We start from the raw sequence: 19,635 nt of genomic DNA on the forward strand, positions 1-19,635 counted from the left end.
AGGCTGAAGCATCTGACTGAGTTAGGAATGTAACTGACAGTAATCAGAATGTCCTCTGTGGGAAGAGTGTGAGGTTCCAGCCTGAGGTCTCAAGGGTGGGGCAGGGTCTGGCTTTTTCTCCCTGCCCCTGGGTGGCAGGTGGTTCTGTCCACTCTGGGACTGAGCTCTATAATTCTCTCTAGAGTCTGTGAGTGCACAGTGGCTAAGAGGCAGATGCACCAGGTACCCCCCACTCCTGCGAGCTGACTCCTATCTTAACAGTGGAATGATGGGTACTAAGTTCTACCTGGTACAGAAACAAAGCTTTAAAGGACATGCATCTCCTGTTTTAAACATGTTTGCAACTGCAAAGACAAAGGTGATGCAGCAAGAGCAGATGCCTGGGTTTTTATAAGTCAGAATTCCAGCACGCTCACAATGCCGTTCCTGGAAGTCAGCACCCTACTGCCATCCTGACTGGGAGAACCGTATCATTTCTTTACGGCATCAACATTCTAAGTCAAGGGCATAACATTCCTTTGGCTCTTTGTGAAGGTGTTCAACTTGAGCCATCAGCTTTTGCAATAGAGGTGTGTGGGCGGGGGGGTCTTCACACCTAATGGCTCAGTTTCTGTGTCCTCAAAGCCCATAGCCTTGGCTGAGGTCTCTTTACTCAGTGGTATGTGATGATTCTGCTGAGAAATATTGGCAGTCAGCAATACGGAGAGTCAGGGGGAGGGGCTTCAAAAGGCCAAGGCCTTGTGTTATGAACATGTGGGCCCACTCAGCACAGAGCCAGAAGGTCACAGGGGTAGCAGAGGGGCAGGAAGCTGGGGCCTGATGCCGAGGCCTCCTGGTTCTATGAGGCCTCTTTACTGCGTGCTTCTCTTTGTACTTTGCAGATCAAGAAAGGGGCTCTAGAGGCTATGTATCTTTCCTCAGGTCCCCTGGGAACCTAGTGATAGAAATGAGACAGGATCTCATCCAAATATTACATTGACCACAGTGGGGGTGGGGAGGACACCCATATTAGGCACAGAAATGTCAAAATTTGGGATATTGCTAACGTTACTTAAACCTCTGCTCTGCCTCACAGATAGACGTCACTGGGCTAGTGACATGAGTGACACATTCTCCCTGCCTCAGTTTCCATTCGTGGGCTGAGGAGGTCAGCCCACCAATGACTCATGGTAAGTATTCCATGACTGCCACTTGACAGCAGGGGGACCTGGGCCCAGGTCTGTGGGACCCAGTGAGACAGTGACTCACTGGGAGCTAGGCTGCAGGCAAGGTGACCAAGCCAGGCAGAAGAGCAAGGGCTAGAGACAGGAAGGGCAACAGAATGCAGAGGGAGGCCCACTGCAGAGAGGCAGGACTGGAATTGGGCATGGTCTAGAGTGGGGTCATGTTCTTTTAGAAGATGAGGGAAACTAAAAGTGTCAGCTCAAATCCAGCCAATCTTGGGTTGTATAGCCGACACTGAGCCAGTATAGGATCCTGGATACAGACTCTCCTGTGCCTGGTACTGTCAAAATGATATTTAAAGAGATACATGATGCTTCTGATTAATTTTTTAAAGCAAAATTAAAGCAACAAACAGCCCACATAGTCCAACATAAAATTCATCTCCCCTCCCCACCCCCAGGAACACGTCCTGCCAGATCATGGGGGACTATCCTGGCAGCAGAAACACGTGACTATCACTAACTAGCAGGCAACCTGAAGCCTAAAAGACACTTATTCCTGTTTTGGGCTGGACTAGTCTCCCCCAATTTATGTCGGAAGCCTAACCTTCAGAGTACTTACATTTGGAGACAGGGCCTTAAGCATGAAATTAAACGACATGGGGTTATGAAGGCCCTAACTACAATATGTCTGATTCCTTTATAAGATAGAAGCACGGACCCCAGAGATAAAGGGTTGGTCATGTGACTGCCTGTCAGCCAAGGGGACGGAGCAGGGGAAACCAAACCTATCAACCCCTGAGCATGGGCTTCCAGCCCCCCAGAACTGTGAGAAATAAATGTCTTTTATTTAAGCCACCCAATCTATGACATTTATTAAGACAGCCTGACTACATGAATTAACTCTTCCAAAACAGAAGCCTCGCTGATATCAGAGAAGGCCACAGGAAATCAAAATTCTCAGTGTCCTCCTATCTAGTAAAGTTCAACGCTCCTGGAATGGGGCTCCTTTCCCCTCCCCCGAAGGACACCAGCACTGGCCCAGCACTGGGCATAGGGCAGGCACTACGTGGCTGGCGGAGCAATGGAGCACAAACTAGGATCTGGGCCAGTATCCAGAGCCTCATGCCCGTGAAACAGGCTCCAGGCACGCTGCCCCCAAGTATCAGTGGTGTGCGCCCACAAAAACATTCAAATGGAGCCACCTCAGCCTGTGAAACAGGGACATGCACCTCATTGAAGCCATCTTTGTGTCCCCTAAGATCTCTTGACAAAACAAGGAGGGCCTGCACTAGGCATCTCTGTGCCAACCAACTCAGACAGGTCCTGGCCCCTTTGCGTCTCAGTTTCTCAGTGTGTTCCATTAGCCAGGCAGACTAGGTGAGGTGGAAGGAATGGACACATACCTGTTAGGGTGGGGGAAATGAAGCAGCCTCTCGCAGACAGGGGGATGCTCTCGGGGAGGTGGGGTCCCTGCAGGAAGAAACAGACCCTGGTGGCAGGAGGGGCTGGGACCCTCGGGCAGGTCCAGGTCTAGCAGGCTCTTCTCTGGGCAGTGTCCGTAGCTCCCGTTCACTAGGCGGAAACAACAGGAAAGAGGAGACAGGTGAATAAACAGCTACCAGGGAGCTTGGGGAGAGGACAGAGCCCTGAAGCCATCTGAATGCCCTGCTGCATTTGAGGCCTGGGACACCTTATTTGGTTCCCAGAATTACTTGGCAGAATCTGTGATAAAAACGGTCAGTTCTCAGGTATGCACACTAAGCTCCATTGCTTGAATGACTGTCAGCAAACAATGAATTCTGTCAGTCAGACACTGTTCTAGGAGTGAGACACACTGGTGAGCCAAAGAGATAGTTCCTCAATGTCCATCGACTGTTATCTACAACCGCGTCAGGGTGGGAACTCAGATGCTAGGCAGGGGCTTGGGTTCTAATATGCTGGGAGTTGCCATCCTTGGTGTGCCTTAGAGGTTGGGAGGCGATGCTGCAGCAGCGGGCCCTGGAACTGGAGGTGTTTTGGGTACATGTATCAAGAAGGAGGTGTCTGCCCAACTTATCATCTAGGGCCACTTCGTTCCAAAGCCTACTCTATACTGCTTCAAAATCCCATCACACCGCAGACAGTATGGTGATTCATTTCCGTGTCCTGTGGTTCTCTGATGGCCCAGTTATCCTATTCTCTACACTCTTGTCTGCGTATAGGTTCTGTTGAGGCTGTACACAGAATGGCCCTAAGAACCCCATAAAGTGAACGCAAATGTCAGATATGCTTGCTATAAGCCTCTCTCATTGCCCCTCAACTACAGATGCTCACCTATGGGCAAGGGCAGTTAATCTGGAAAATATTCCTTTTGGCTTTATGCCCTGTCACTTCTGGGGGTGATGCTTTGGAACCCAAGGATTGTGGCATCCTCTTCACTTCCCAGAACCCCCTTCTACAACTCAGGCCCGTCCTGATGTGCACTGACCCTCTGCTCCTCTGGGTACCACAGTGCTAGCATCCACAGGAGCCCCAGGAAAGAAGAGTACTCTTAGGTTATGCAGCGCTTTGAAATCTTAAAATGCCCTAGAGACGTGACATAATGTTATACTAACTGTCCAAGTAGTCTAGGTACTGTCAACCCTGAGCAAAGAAACAGGAAACCCCTAAGCTAAGGACAAGGACAGCAATGAGGCCACATATGACCTACTACATACAAGCCATGGATTCCCCACTGCCTGCCCAGGGGATGTGAGTATACTTATTTCAATACATGGGGAAACCGAGGCTCATGTGAATTACACTGATCACTCAAGAGCACACAACTAGAAATCTGTGCTGTATTCCTGTCCCGAATCTGCCAGCCCCCAGCCCCACACCGTAACTTCTGTGTGATAAGAAGTGAGTGGCCTTATAAGACAGCACTGCCAGTCCTAGCTGGGCTGAGACCAGGTCGCTATGACAGACAGTACTAACTCTCCCCAGTTCTGAACAGCACTTTACAGTGTACAGATGAGAAGGCACAACTTTTAAGGCCCCGGGTTGGGTGAGTGCTCCAAATAACATCTGTTCCATGCCATTTCCCTGGCGGCACTGGCCTGTCCTGCTGCGCGGACCGCTCGCTCTGCTGGATTCGGCGGCTGCCCAGTCAGCCCTTCTTAGGGTTATGCTTTAATAACTTGGTTGTTTTTTAATTAAAAAGAAATCCCTGGTAACAAATGTGAATGGCCTGAGTTAATGAGAGCAGGCTGCAGCTCATTTAACTCTGACTCTGCTTGGCCGTCTTCGCCTTTTCCAGATCGTTTCTGCATGTGATTTTATTGTCCCACTGAGGCAAACCCTGGGACTGGCCTCCAAAAACTGTGGATAATTTTATGACCATTAATGGCATTTGGAGCAGAGAGCATCACAGGGGCTGTTCTGCCAGGATCTCTCCCAGATCCTGGAGGTTAGGGTGGTTCTAAGCTTCCTTCCAGAACCTTCAGAGTCCTCTGGGTCATGTACTTCCTCCTGCAAGCGAAGTGAGGAGAAGGAAGGTGGACTTAAGGAGCAGTGGGACGGGCCCCTGGGAGCAGTGGTGACAGGCCCAGGGAGGACTGGTGATGGGTGTGCCTGCATGTATTCAGTCCTCCCTCTTCAAACCTCCGAGGGCAGGCTTGAGACAGTTTTGTTGTTGTTGTTGTTTTGTTTTCCCAGCTCTGCTGAAGAAATAGAGGGCCTCTGACCAGGCTCAGGGACACAATCCAAGCCCAGACCTCTTGGACTTTGAAGCCCAAGTATTGTTCTGTCTGTCCCGTCCCTCCTCGTCTGCCCCCAACAAGTGTTCCCGAACAGTAAACGTAGACAGAATAGGGTTAACCGTTTGGCCAAGATCACACAGGAAAGACAGACTGAGCTGATTAGAGTCATCAGCACAAACAGTAGATGAAGGAATGGTTGGACCTTTTAGCCGCTTCTCTGCTGGAGTCCGGGAGAGCCCTCCCTGCAATAAACAAAGAAGAGATGCTGGGAAGAAAGGGAGAGGCTCTGAGGCCAAAGTCGGCATTGACTGTTGCTGCAAGCCTGCTCAAGTCCTCATCTCCTGTCCTCCACTAGCCCAGCGGGAAGATCTGACCTCTGAACTCGGCAGAGCTGAGCATCAGAGTTGACCACTGGTCACCTAAGGTCACCTAGCAACCACTGGCACAGCTGGAGCTCCAGTCCATGCCAAACTGCTCTAGGTCTCCCGCTTCCTCAAAGGCTGGACATTGAACCTCAGGCTGCCATCTCTTCCACAGAGATATGTCCACAGAACAAATGTAGGCACCATCTCCTCTCTGTGGAGTCTTTTCCTCCATCCCCAAGGGCGTCACGAGACCCAGAGTAGGCCTGCTCCTGTTCATGTTTGTCTCCAGGAGGGAGGATGGCGAGTGGGAGGATGGGAGCTGTCCATCTAGCGCCCTGCGGCCCTAATGGAGGGGTATCCAGATAGAGTGGGGCACCTAGTAGCTGTGCTTCCTTCTAGGCCATGAAAGCCAAGAATGGACCCTACATCCTGGCTTTCTCCAAGCACAAGAAGCCCCTTGACAAACAGTGAGAAGTCCTTCAGAGTCAGGGCTGGAACTGGCCATCTGTGCTGTAAGTATACAAAGAAACAGGCTCCAAAATGAGAAGGATCAGCAGAGCATGGACTCACACCTCTGAACCTAGGTAAGAAACAGGTCTGCTTTCCTGGCCTGGCCTCGGTTTTCTTGTCTGACACCTACTTCACAGGGTTGTGGTGACAGGGAGACACATGGATGACGGAGTCTTAGCTTATATTGAACACTCGAAGAGTAAGAATGATGCTAGTTGCTTGTTCTGTGCTTTCTGGAGTTCAGGCAGGGCTTTGAGAAGCAGTTCATTCCCAGGCAGGCCTAGAGGGTCCAAAGCCAGACTCTGAAGGACAAACTCCCAGACTTAGGGTTCACCAAACGCAAGGTTCAGTAGCCTGAATGAAGCCCCAGTGACCAGTCTGAAGGAAATGGCTCTCATGGTATACCCAAAAGCTTTGCACGTTATTATAATACCCTGAATATAAAGTAGAACCGCACCCAAAGTGACTCCCACGAGAACATTCCACTGTGCTGAAACCTGCCACCCTCAGCATCCAAGGCCCAGGGGCGCCTTGTATAGTAACCTGCAGCCATCTGCAGGGATGAGATAAGCCTACATGATAACTGATTTGTGTTGTTTCCAGAACCAACCAGCTACCAAATCTTCACACTCTACTGTGAGACTCACTGCAGACCCTCAGGAGCTGGTAGGCAGGCTCAGAGTAGCAAGTAAGCTGCCCAAGTCCACACAGCAAGTGCAGAGCTCAGAAGTGGCTGGTGACTTAGCCACCTAGTCAGCCAAGTATTTCTGCAAACCAGTAGACAACCAGCGGCTGACTGGGGAGCCACGGCTACTTTACCCTGCCATGGCAGAACCCAAACAACACAGGAAGGAGAGGGGCTGCTCCCAACAGGACTTTATCGGGAAGACAGATCCTTGGCTCCTGGGATGTTATGGTTTGAGTATGAAATGTCCCTCACAGGCCCATATATTTGAAAACTTGATCCCCAGCCAGTGGGACAGTTTTAGGAGGTTGTGAAACATTCGGGACAGGCTTTTGAGGGTTACTGTGAGGCCTGGCTTCTGGCCCAAGCTCTCTGCTGCCATGACATGAATAGCTGCCTCATTCTCCTGCCTCCATGTTGCCTTGTCAGTCAGGGGCTGGAACTGTAAGCTGAAACTTTAAACTTCCTTAAGTTTGGGCAGGTATTTCTTATCACACAATAAGAAAGACAACCATGGCCGTTAGTCTGATGACCACCGAAGGAGCCAAGGATTCAACCCGGAACTGCTATCCTTTTCTACATCTACAAAGTGGGGGAAACATTTAAGGGAAGCACTGACAACGGAAAGTCAACCACTCAGCACAAGGCTATCCCTGGTGGGCACACTGATGGATGGGGCTCCAGACTGGCCCTAGGGCCCCACAGCCTGGGCTCACCCATCCATCTGGACGTTATCACTCATTCTCACAATATTTTGCTAGGGCATGTCCTTACCAACCCAGAGACCCCTGGAAGTCCCTCTCCTCCAGGACGTCCTCTGGTCTCAGCCCTCTTTGAGCTCCCCTATCACCCAGCTCTTAGCAGCCCTGTGAGTAGCTGCCACTGCCTGTGCACATGGCCCAGGCCCCACACTTCACCTTTCACCTCTATCCCCAGAGCTGGAGTATATCCCCTACCCCCCCCCCCCCACACACACACACTGGCTGTGCTGCCACACTGGCTTGTAGGAACAGTTAAAGCTCCACCTCCGGCAAAAGGCTGCCATAGCCCCAGGACAAAGATCTTGGTCTCAGAACTTTTGTTAGCAGGCCTGCTCCAGCTGTCAACTGGCCCAACCTTCTCCATACAGAAAACAGGGGCCCTGCAGAGGAGAAAGGGGCTTGTTCATCTTATCTAGCAGGGAGGCTCTCTGACCCCCGCTGGGGACGTATCCCTCATTCCAGCTCGCAGTTTGGTTCCCAGCAGGTAGCTGGAAATGCTGAGAGAGTGAGTCTGTGAACTGTCAAGTTCGCTCTGGTGCCTCCTCTGTCGGACAGTGTAATTTAGGGGATGAACAACCTCGGCACACACCTAACGTAAAGTCCAACTCCACCATTGATTGCCTTTCTGGATGGCTGACTTGGGGTGAGTGGTTTTCCCCTCTAAATCTGATTCTTCCTATGCAAAATGGGGTTCAGAATCTCAGCTGAGGGGTGGCTGAGCACACTGGAGGAGACAATGCACACAGGACTCCTGGCGTGGCTTCTGGTGCAGCTGGCATTCTGAAAAAGGCCCCTGTGTTTTGGTCTCTTGACAGGCATGGGGATAAAGCCTGCTCTCCTGAGCAGTGAGCGCCAGTGAACACAGAAGGGCAGTCTCAGGCCAGGCGTGCCTTGCCAGCAGCCCTTCCCCAGGAGAGTGAGCGAGCACAGGCTATGCTGAACCTCAGCTTTCCCCTCTGAGCAGGAAGAACGTGAGCGGTCAGCAGGGGCATCACAGAGTGCAGAGGACTCGGGGCTCCTATTCCAGTCCCAGTGAGGAGCTCACCTAAGGGGTAGAGGAGAGGCACAGAAGAGCCTCTTTTCTTAACACGTGGAACCCTGGCGTGCAGCTGGGTCAACTGGTGGAGAAGCAGCGAGGCACAGAAGGCCAGGTTTCTCTGCATTCAAGCAAGATAGGAAGCCGAGGCCCACTCACTTGCTGGAGTGTTGGGGTATTCATGGCTACCAGGGGGCCTGTAACCTGGACAGGGCCTCCACAGCAGCAGCTCCTGATGGCTGAAATCTTGCTCCAGGCTTAAAGCCGCCCATCGTCTCTTATCCCAGACCACAAGAACCCCATAAATTCCCCCTTTAAAGCTAAGCTAGATTTATAGGGACTCAGGCCAATAAAACCTGAGCCAGCTCACCTCAAGATGGCACGGCCACAGAAACTGAGCAAAGCCGCAGCTCTATCCCAGGCCAAACAGGCCACGGACAGCCTAAGATGGTTACACACATAACATAAACATGCTGGCATACAGACACACGGAAGGGCCAATTCTTTTCTCACATTCTTATGTACTAATTGTAAAAATAAAAAAAAATAAAAATGAAGATAGGCAATAATGAAAACGTCAGTGTACTAGCCAGAGAGCCACACTGAACGTGGAGAAAACAGTCAAAAAAGAAAAGAAAAAGCTCGGCAGTTCCTTCCTATGTATCTGCATACTGCTTTTACTTGTAAAAATCAGGACGATAAAACGATCAGCATATTTTCTTGTTCTGTCTTTTCCATGTAATGATGAATAAATACCAAAGTTAATGACATTCCTGTTATCTGTCCTGTGTAGTCCTTGGCTCTGTCCATGACACAGGCAGAGTATGGGATGTGTCTATGGTCACACCACAATAAACAGCTGTCAGCATACAAGGCAAGCTCCACCATACCAGGAAGGCTGCTCCTTATCAAGACCATGGAGAGAAGATGTGGCCCATCACTCTCCTGCTGTGTGAGTCGCACGTGGCTGTTACAACAAGCACGCAGCCCATCACTCTCCTGGTGTGTGAGTCTCCAGCAGCTGTTACAACAAGCACAGAGCCCATCACTCTCCCTGTGTGTGAGTCTCCAGTGACTGTAATAAGAAGCACACAGCCAAAGTGGTTGGACAATTGAATTTTATGTTTTTCAAAAGTGTAGAAGCTAGAAGGCTTAGATTGAAGTCCCAGGCAGTTTGGGTTCTGGTGAAGGCTATTTTTCATGGCTCACAGACACTACTTTCTCACCATGGGCTCGCATGGCCTGGCCTGCATGCTCACAGAAAGAGAGTGGCAAGCATTCCGGTGTCTTTTTATTAGCACACTAGTTCTGCTCATCAGGACCCTATGCTTATAAGCCCACCTACCCTTATCACTTCCCTACTGCAAATGCAGTCACACTGGGGGCTAGGATTGCAACACATGAACCTGGAGGAAGAGAACACACTTAGGCCACAACCCCAGTATCCAATCCGTCCCTTCCCCTTGATGACAGAGACAGGAAAGAAGATGAACCCTATTTACGGAGCTTGAAAACGTGAAAGGAGGGTCTGCTGGCAGATGCAGTGGAGTCATTGACTAGCTCCGTGACCTTGTGAAGAGCACAGGCTTCCTCTTCTCTGTGGCACAGCACGTGAAGCTGAAACCATTGCCACACTACACGAGGTACCCAGTGCAGATCCTGACACACGCAGGCACTGTGCACTGCGTCTGCCCTCACTGTTCTCCTTACCCCCGTGTCAATCAGCGTGGACTAGTCCTCTCAGCTAGGGACTAGCACAGACATCGAGCATAAGTTGGTTTAGGTCGGAAGTCTGGAGCTTCTACTTCACAATCAGGAGAAAGCATCCCCGGTTCTCTTGCATGCGGACATGGGCAGCACTGGGAACTAGGGGAGGCCATCTTGTTCAAGGAGGAGCTATTATGTCGCAAAGAGAATTGGGGTGAGGACAACATCAGAAACCCAGGAACCTCAAGTAGAACAGGGGAGCAGTTCTCAGAACTTGAGAACAGGTTAACTCTTACAGTGTTTAACACCTTTTACAGCCAAAAAGACCTTGTTGATACAATATCCTATGAAGCAATCTTTATGCACTCTGGCAATCTTTCTAAAGTGAATATTTAGTCCATTTACACCACTTATATTCAATGTAATTACCATATGTTCTGAATTAAATCTACAATTTTACTATTAACTTATTTGTTCTACCTATTCTGTATTTTTTTTTCTTCTTCATCCTCAACTTCTTTCATATTAAGCGGCTTTTATTACTCTGTTTTCTGCCTCTGTTATCTCATCAGATATGCCTTACTCTACTTCTCACAGTTACCTTGACATATTACTGTCTAAGAGGTGAGTGTTTTTCCTGCATTGGCAGGGCAAAAACACAAGACTCAACTCCATCCACCACCCCTATACACAACACATTCTCGTTGATATTCATTCCCCCTTATTTTAATTCTATTATTCTATACTACCCTGTCCACACTAGCATCTGGACCACTTCTGAACCTGTGTTGTGTTTCCCCACTTTTGGTCCTATCTCCAGCATCTGGAGCACTCTGAACCTGTGCTGTGCTTCCCCACTTTTGGTCCTATCAATCTCTGTGTAGCCTTGGCTTTCTGTTGCTGTGCATCTAGCTCATCCTTTCTTGTAGGGTGCTCCCCTTCAGGAGCTCCAATCAGAGGCATGGGATGTCAGGCTCCTCGTTCTGGACTCTGAACTTCAGTATCTGTCTTCCTAGAACTTGAAGCCATTGAAAGCTTGCCTAGCTTCTCAGCCTCTAACTGTCGGGCTCTGTCCACATTCTCACCCTTTGCCTACGCCTCTTCTGCATCAGCAAATATGAGGAACAGGAAAAGCAATGCAGGATGACAGATTTCAGTGTCTCTGTCTCTTTCAGGCTCTGCCTGTCCTGGTGGCCCTAAACTCCGACAGAGAGGCTACACGCACAGTAAGGCTGCAAAGGCTCCTTGAGTGTTCTGCATGCCTTGCAAATGGTGAATGCCTGACAGGAAGGTGTGGCACCCAGTGTCACTGTCACCTCAGTACACTGCTCTTCTCTCCCATACGCTGATCTTTCAGATCCTGGCTGCTCAGTGGCTCTTTAATGTCTTTAAGGACTAAATGCACCCTACCCGCTAAAGCCCACCACGTTGAACTTTAATTCCTACTGTGTGGTATTAAGTGCTGACCCTATAGCAGGTGTTTATTTCACAGGGGCTCTGCTCAGATGCGTGGATAATGCCTTTTTCTGGGGAGTGGGTTCCTTGTAGTGGGAGTCTGGTCAGCATCACACGGAGTGGACTGGCACCCTCTTGCTCTCTCTTGCCCTCTATTTAATGCCCCAGCTACGCACAGCCTTCTGCCACTACATGAAGCAGCAAGCAAACTTGAATTTCACATGTTACAGCCTCCAGAACCATGAGTCATAAATCTGTTCAGTGTAAGTGACCTCTGCTCAGGTTCTGGACAGCAACAACACTGGACAGACCAAGGCAGAAGCGTAGTCTGATACAAGTCATTTTGTTACAGGCCAGGTACGAAAATACTCTTCCAATAAATAATTGTCATGATCACGTAGTTTCTATTTCATGGCTGTCCATATGTTATTCCTTATAGTTATAGTTAAAAATTGTTTAGAAAAGAGAAAAACAGTCATGTTGTGATCACCTATCTTACATCTATTCATATTTTATAGCCTTAGGACAACTTTCTGGATATGTACAGTTGCTGAGTCCAAAGATATGTACAGTTTTAAGCACAGCCTTACTTACTATCCAAAGGGCACTACCCCTGTATGCTATCAGCGGCACTCCTGCTTCCTCGAGCATGACCTGGCTATTCCCGCTGAGAGTCAGCAGTCAGCCGGAGAGATGGCTTGTGGGTGAGGTGCTTGCTGTGCAAGCCTGGCAGCTGCACTTGATCCCTAACCCGCAGAAGAAGAGCATACACTCTTGACAACTCCCCTACGACATCCATGCACGTGCAGCATCCCATGTGTGCCTGTGCTCCTCCCTCCCTCCCTCCCTCCCTCCTCATCCCTCCCCATGTGCATGCCTATACTCCCCTCCCTCCCCACCCCTCTTCATGTGTGCCTGTATTCCCCCTCTCTCCCTCCCTCCCAACCTCTCCCCATGTGTGCCTGTACTCCCCCTCCCTCCCTTCTCACCCCTCCCCACCCCTCTTCATGTGTGCCTGTATTCCCCCTCTCTCCCTCCCTCCCCACCTCTCCCCATGTGCATGTCTATTCTCCCCTCCCCATGTGTGCCTGTACTCCCCCTCCCTCCCCACCCCTCCCCATGTGTATGTCTATACTCCCCTCCCTACCCACCCCTCCCCATGTGTGCCTGTACTTCCCCTCCCTCCTTCCCCACCCCTCCCCATGTACATGCCTATGCTCCCCTCCGTCCCCACCCCTCCCCATGTGCATGTCTATACTCTCCTCCCTCCTCACCCCTCCCCATGTGTGCCTGTACTCCCCCTCCCTCCCTTCTCACCCCTCCCCACCCCTCCCCACGTGTGCCTGTATTCCCCCTCTCTCCCTCCCTGCCCACCCCTCCCCACCCCTCCCCATGTGCATGCCTATGCTCCCCACTCCCTCCTGCCCCATCCCATCCCATGTGGAAACAAAAATCCATTAGTTTAACAGTTAAGAACCACTAGTAATAGAAAAGAACAGGAGACCTTTTCTATGCCCACCAAAAGAAAGGCTGAGCCAACTACAGAAAATAAACAGAAACTTGATAGGCATTAGACATGATACAGTGAGACGCCACCACAATGCAGAAAGTCCGATTCAAAACCTTCAGCTGCTTAAACATGCAGTTTGTGAACGGCGTTTGGGTAGTTTCTCCTCCAGCTCCATGTGTTTCTTACTGAACGGCCTATTACCCACAAAGTGTGTATCAGACGAGGAACTGAGACTGTCTCACAGTTATGAGGGAATCATTTACCAAGCATGCCCTCTGCCAGCCCGGCCTCTGTGAAGGAGGGGAACCTCAACACCCGCTTGAAGGAGCTGGACCCCGGACCGAGCAGCTGCCACTGGCAAACGTGGAGTAGAAGAATCTGCCTCACCACAAGGCACTGTACCATAGCTTTTCCTGGACTTATGAAAAATTTTCCTCACGAGAGAAAACATTTTTAAGAGTTCCATTCAACGAAAAGGCGACTGGGGATAGAGTTCAGTGGCAGAGCACACACTTAGAACACTCAGGGTGCCGAGCTTAGTCCCCAGTGCCACAAAAACAAACACCAGGAAAGTGCGGGATCTCAACATCCATACAAAAAAAATGGAAAAGGAATTGATATATCAAATGTTAACAATGAACACGCACACACTGAATACCTAACTGTGTGCCAGGAAGAGGCAGCAGAAATCCAGCTTCCCTCTGCTCTGGGCACCATAAACGTGCTGAGCAAGAAATAAAAACCTTGACTCGCGTGGCACTTGCCTTCTGGTAGGAGAGATGACCATTTCAAAGAAATAAACTAACCCTATCATACCAGGTAGACAGTACACGCTATGCGTGAAAATAAAGGGAAGAAGCTAGGCAGTGAAGAGAAGCAGGGCACTCAGTGTAGGGAAGGTCTGTCTGCGCAGGGTCGAGGGGAGGGGAGGCAGAAGCCGCATGGCCACATACGGATGTGCATTCTAGGTGGAGGGGGGGATAGCGAGCAAAGGCCCTAAGATCAGTGTCCCAGAGAAGGGACACAGAAGGCATGAACAGAAGAACCCAGTAAGCAGCAGAGAAGCAGTGAGGCCACAGGAGAAGCAGGAACTGTCCTGCAGGACTCTCTGTGGTGACAATAGTGCTGGCTTTAGTTTGTCCTGGCAGGAAGCCACTGGTCCCGAGCAGGGAGCGGCAGATATGACAGGTCATGGGCTCCAGTCTGGCTTTGCAGAGAAGGCTTCAAGAAGGAAGGGCAGCCACCCAGAGGTGTGGCTTCAGGACTAAGGGTTTCTAACTTTCTCAGCTCCCTTTTAGGACAGAGGAAATAGGTAACGTGACTCTAGGCACTGCCCCATCTTTCCAGAAACATAGGTAAATTTCTAGGGTATATAGTTTAAAATGGGCTTTAAATCTCTCTACTACACATATCAAAATATTTCATACTGTTTTTGAAATGAATAAACAATCCTGAGGCCACATCAAAGGCTTGAATTAGATTCCTGCTGCCTGGCTTGTCAGTGACTGTCCTCCAGGCTGCTCAGTTCGCAAGTTCCCCCTGGTCCCCTGCGCCCCCCCCCCCCCGCCCCCACAACAAGCAACCAATAGAAGGATATCTGGACACTTCCTAAAAGGAGCCTGAAATGTTTGACTACTGGAATACATACACTGCCAGGGCTTCTCAAGGCCCAGGATCCTCTTTCTCAGGGAACGTCTCAGTTCTTGTTATAGGGACCCTGACCAAGTCAGGCAGAAAAAATATTAAATGCGTCTTTGTGTCAATGGAGAGCCTGGGGTATCGGGGACCAACCAGGGACCCAAGGAAAGAAAACACGCCCTCAGCAAATCTGAGACCCTCCTAAGGATGGAGAAGGGCAACCTAGTAAATAAATACAGACCCTTCTTAAAAGCTCTCAGGTATGTTTAATCATGGAAAGACCATGGTCCCAAAATTCAAAACTGAGCTCTCAATGCATCTGTGAACCTAGCGCTCATCTTTCTCTCACCCGTGATGCTACAGATCCACAAAGCTCAGCATCTCCATTAAGATGGGCCTAGGAGGCAATGATACCACGCTCCATGCTCTCTGATCCTACCCTGCATATTCTCGGACACTTGGAGCCCCACAGGAGTTCTGTCTGGCTCAAGATAGCCAGGGAGGACAATAATGATCACCAAAAGTCACTTGTTTTTTATCCAAGCTCGGAAAGCAAGGGCAGTAATGGGGTGGTAAGAAATCCAGAGGAAATGGCTGTTGGTTTCTATAAAACTTGAGGATGGACAGCAAGTCTAGAACCATGAGTGTTAACAGAGGTGTGCATTTACAACCCTTCTTTTAAACAAGCTAATTAGTTAATTCCTATGTCCATGTTGTTCTTCTTAAGACTGCTATACTGTTCCTTAAAACGTCTGAAAAACATGTAAAACCCAAGAAAGATGATGGGCCAGCAACAGGGTATCCATTCAGGGTGCCAGCTCCAGACAGTTCAACAGTAGGGATGGAGATGGTAGTGTCCATGCCTCCCGTCTGCAACAAGGATCAGTAACTATGAGAGAATACAGTCAGTCCCTGGTAGGATTTTGGCATTATGATGGCAGGCAGGAGGGAGAGCGGCACAGATTTGGCAGAAACCACTCTTGAACTTTGATAGAGGATGCTCTCTTGGTGATGGCCGGTGGCAACAAGCCACCCCTCCCTCCCACTCGATAGGCTGGGAATAGTAAATGCATACTGTGTTTTCCCCTTACAGTGGGGTTTAGCCAAGGAGAGAAGTGCCCCTACCACCACCCCATAAAGGAGGGCATCCCCACCTCCAGGAAACAGCGCCCTGTAAAGATGTGGCCTGGGAGGAAGAAGTGGGAATGGCTCCTTGGCCTTCAGAGAGGCTCAGGATTCTGTAGACTGTGGAAAAGATTACTTGTCCTGCAGATTGGTCCAAAGGCTGGGAAAGCCTTCAGGGCAAGGCAAGTTTTGGCATCTGAGAAACCCCACTAGCTCCACCCCAGATCTGAATCCACCCAGCTCTGAGGGTCCTCCCCCAGGAGGCCCTGATGGGGGGGCTGCTCGCCCACTCTCTCCCCCAGCTCTTCAGTCTACACCCTCAGTCCAGACATCACTGCAATGGGGGTTGGGAGAGGGCCACTCTGGGGAGCAGAGTGGAAGGCACTGGAGGATTTCTGGTGGTCACAGTGACTGGCGGCCACTGTCATTCAGTGGGGTAGGACCGACTTCCTGCCAAGGGGTGGGTCAGTCCTAAGCTAACTGTTCAGTATCATGCCAGATATTCAAAACATCTGTAAACAAGCAGTCCAGTTATGAAAGCCAGAACATAGGTCCATTTCACACAGAAAACAAAATGCTTTTTCATGGTTGTAATATCCACTAAAATTTCCAGCCCTGGAACTGCATGTAAATTAGGGAAAGACGGTACCGTGTTTTGTTTGGAAGCTGCCCAAGGGTTGTTCACCATTTCAGAGAATCACGTCACCTCAGCCACTCTGCCTGTGACTTTGTGCGTCTGCAGCCACCAAGCAGGGTGACGATGCACACAGGTGTGACAACTGACAACTTCACCGGGCCAGTGGTGTCTGAGCACACTCACAAGGAAAGACAGGATGTAAAGGCCTACCTCCCTTTCATTCCGTCTTTGGGTCGCAATGACAGCATTATATGGAGTTTGTCTAGCCATCAGTGCAGGCAAGAAATGTTATAGATGGAGTCCTCAGAAGTGAAAGGAGGCCATACAGAAGGACCCTGTGAGGAGGAAGATGCCCTGAAGGCAACCTCTGACCCAGGCCTACTCTGAAAGCCAGATCGTCCCTATGCCACAAAAGCAAGCATGGCAGGTCAGGCTTTGGCCCAAGGGTGTCTCACTCCACTCCACAGAGGCACCCTGAGAGAAAGACTGAGTCTGGCTTCCCTGAACCCCAAGGTCTATTCTGTGACAAGGTTCTGAACTTGGAGACGCCTACAAGGGGGGCAGACACATGGCTCCACACAAGCTGCCCAGCAAGGAAAGCTGGCAGTCCACATCTGTGCTGGGGCATGAGGAGAGGTGTGCCAGTCTATCCTCAGGTACCTACACAGGGCCTTGGCACAGGCACTAAGTACTGACTGAAGCCCGGAGATGGACTCAGTGCCATGCCCTGGCCCAGGCCAATGCCCCAATTCAGCTTTTCCCTTTCCTCAGCCTCCCCTGTTTCTCTCATCCTTACCAATCCTGTCTCACTTGGAGCCAGTATCTTTCATCTGGACCAATCTCCTCTCCTCCCTAAAACACCCTACCACAGCCAGGACAATCTTTCTAAATAACAAAAATCTGACCCAGATGTGGCCATGTCTGCCCCTGATCCCAATCCTCTGTGCCCCCACTGCCTCGGACATGACTGCTGAGCCAATCAAGAAAGACCAATCTTCAGTTTGGTTTCCATGCAGAAGCCCAGCCCCGTAGTTCCCGCCATGGTACGGCAGTTCATGGTGCCTGGCTGCTCACAGCTTCCCCAAAGCTGCCCTGTTCTGATTCCGCTTGCTCTGCCTGGACTAAGTGTCCCCGTCCTCTCTGAGTTCCCTTTGCACTGGGAAGGTAAGAAGACCAAATGTCAGTTGGGAGAACTACTGACTAAAAGAATCAATGCTGAACTGAGCAATGTCAAGGGAGACGGAGCCTCGGAGACTAGAGAAGACCCATTTATGAAGACAAGACAGCCCAGAAGCCCTTCAGGCTGGGAGGTGTAGGCTCCACTGAAGCCATGATCTCTACTATCAAGTTACTCTGTCTTGTGCAAAACAGGCCCTTATCCCGAGAGGCTCCATTTTATAAGCAGCTTTTGACTTTATTTTGAGGCTGTTTGATGATGCCTGGGGAGACCCACAAACACCCCCATCTGTCTGGCACTATCCATGCAGTACAGACTGACTTATTAGACTTATTTCTGAGAGTAGAAAAGATGTTGTCTCATAAATTGTTTGGGATGCATTGAGACTTTAAGAGTACATGGGCATATTGAACTCATACCAGTGAAGCCAGACCCAAGAACTCACTGGATGTGCTAGACTGAGAAAAGAACAGAGCTCCCTCATATGGACCCTGTGAAGTGCCTATCATTGTGACGGCACAACCCCACCAACCCATCAGCGACACCGACTGTGTTTCAGGATGGGCAGGAAGGGGAGCCCTGGCTAGCTTGGGGCTTCAGCCCAGTTTGCTCTCCTGCTGTTGACAAGGCCTACTGGGCTGACCACTTGCTTGCCTTGCCTGCCTGAACTTGGTCCTGTTGATTCTGCTTTGGATCCTGTTCTGCCCATTTGTCTCTACAACTGACTATATCTTCGCTCTCAATCCCAACTCTCCCATGGCTGGATCTCCACAGCAGCAGCTTCTCCCTGTGGTTGCCTAGGGTCTGATAGCTTATCAATACAGACTCTATAGGTATTTCTGTCAGCCCGCTTCTGAAACCTCTGGAATCCTCCAGTAGTCTCTTTTGATTTGGGATTTCCCTCTGTATGCTATGAATATATTTTATTACCACTGGTTAATAAAGACACGGCTTGGCCTATAGCAGGGCAGAATATAGCCAGGCTGGAAGGGATAGAGAGAGAGAGTAGCAGAATCATGGAGGTGCCATGTAGCTGCCAAAGGAGAAAGATGCCAGAACAGAACCTTACACGGTAAGTCATAGCCTCGTGGCGATACACAGATTAATAGAAATGGGTTAATTTACGATATAAGAGTTAGTTAAGCCCGAGCTATTGGCCAAGCAATGTTGTAATTAATATAGTTTCTGTGTGATTAATCGGTCCTGAGCAGCCAGGAACGAAAGAGCAGTCTCTGCCTACACCCTTTAACTTTTATTTATTCTTTAACTCACATGTTAGATATAGATATATTTACCTGTGTGACTAATTAAGATTGGATAAAAGGACCCACATTTGCCTTGGCCAGAGTACTAAGGGTATACGGGATCACCTGACAAACCGCTGTTATTAAAACCACTGCACCTTATGAATTTATTGTTAGTCAATCATTTCTGGCATTGTGGAAAGACACACATGCATTCATCTGTTTCTGATCTAACATGCGCATGGCACAGGGCAACAACACGGCTCTACCAGCTGAGAGCCACTGAAACCCCTTGAGAGACAAGATGGAAACAAGAGCATCCCTGAGCAGAGCACATTTTCACTGCAAGCAGAAGTGGGCTCTGGGAGTGGAAGGCCCAAGCTACACTCCAGGTGCTGTCGAGAAGACCCTGCCCTTGCTCTGCGGGCTCCAGGAAAGCAACTGGCTGCTGAAGAGTGGCCATTTGGGGAGAAAGCTTGACCTCTGGGGTGGCTCTGCTGTGGCCTCCACAGGAAGGGTGCTGTGCTCTCTGCTTTGTTCCCATAACTGTATGTGGTACCCTGCCTCTAACATAAGGCAGAGTCCAGGGAAACCCTGGGCAGAAAGCAAGGGTGAGCATTTTAGGTCTTCCCAACCTGCGAACCCCCCAGCTTTGGGCCTTCATTCACTTTTCTATGAACCACAGGGAAGAGACTGCAGGTACTTCCAAGTGTTGATCTCCTCTGATCCCAGCCTTGTGACACACCAAAAGGCTTAGTGACCCTGAGGAAGGGCTTGTTAGGACCTGGCCGTGCTTCCTCTTCCTGTTTCTAGCCCTAATGCTGGGGACCTTCGCTATTAACAGGCTTCCTGTTCTGGCTTGGGGGCCTGCCCTCTTTCCCTGATCTGGGCCAAAGATAG

General features: G+C 50.1%; 1 protein-coding gene across 1 annotated transcript in view; it reads right to left on the reverse strand.

Annotated features, from left to right (window-relative positions):
- Glis1 (GLIS family zinc finger 1) overlaps positions 1-19,635 on the reverse strand; it is a 188,756-nt gene that overhangs the window by 70,467 nt on the left and 98,654 nt on the right. The window contains exon 2 of the mRNA XM_085686366.2: positions 2,570-2,738. Within this exon, the coding sequence (XP_085542492.1) occupies positions 2,570-2,738 (169 nt within the window). The remainder of the gene's footprint in view (positions 1-2,569; positions 2,739-19,635) is intronic.

The sequence above is a fragment of the Myodes glareolus genome, chromosome 3, assembly GCF_982192425.1.
Source record: "Myodes glareolus chromosome 3, mMyoGla1.1, whole genome shotgun sequence".
Lineage (NCBI taxonomy): Eukaryota > Metazoa > Chordata > Mammalia > Rodentia > Cricetidae > Myodes > Myodes glareolus.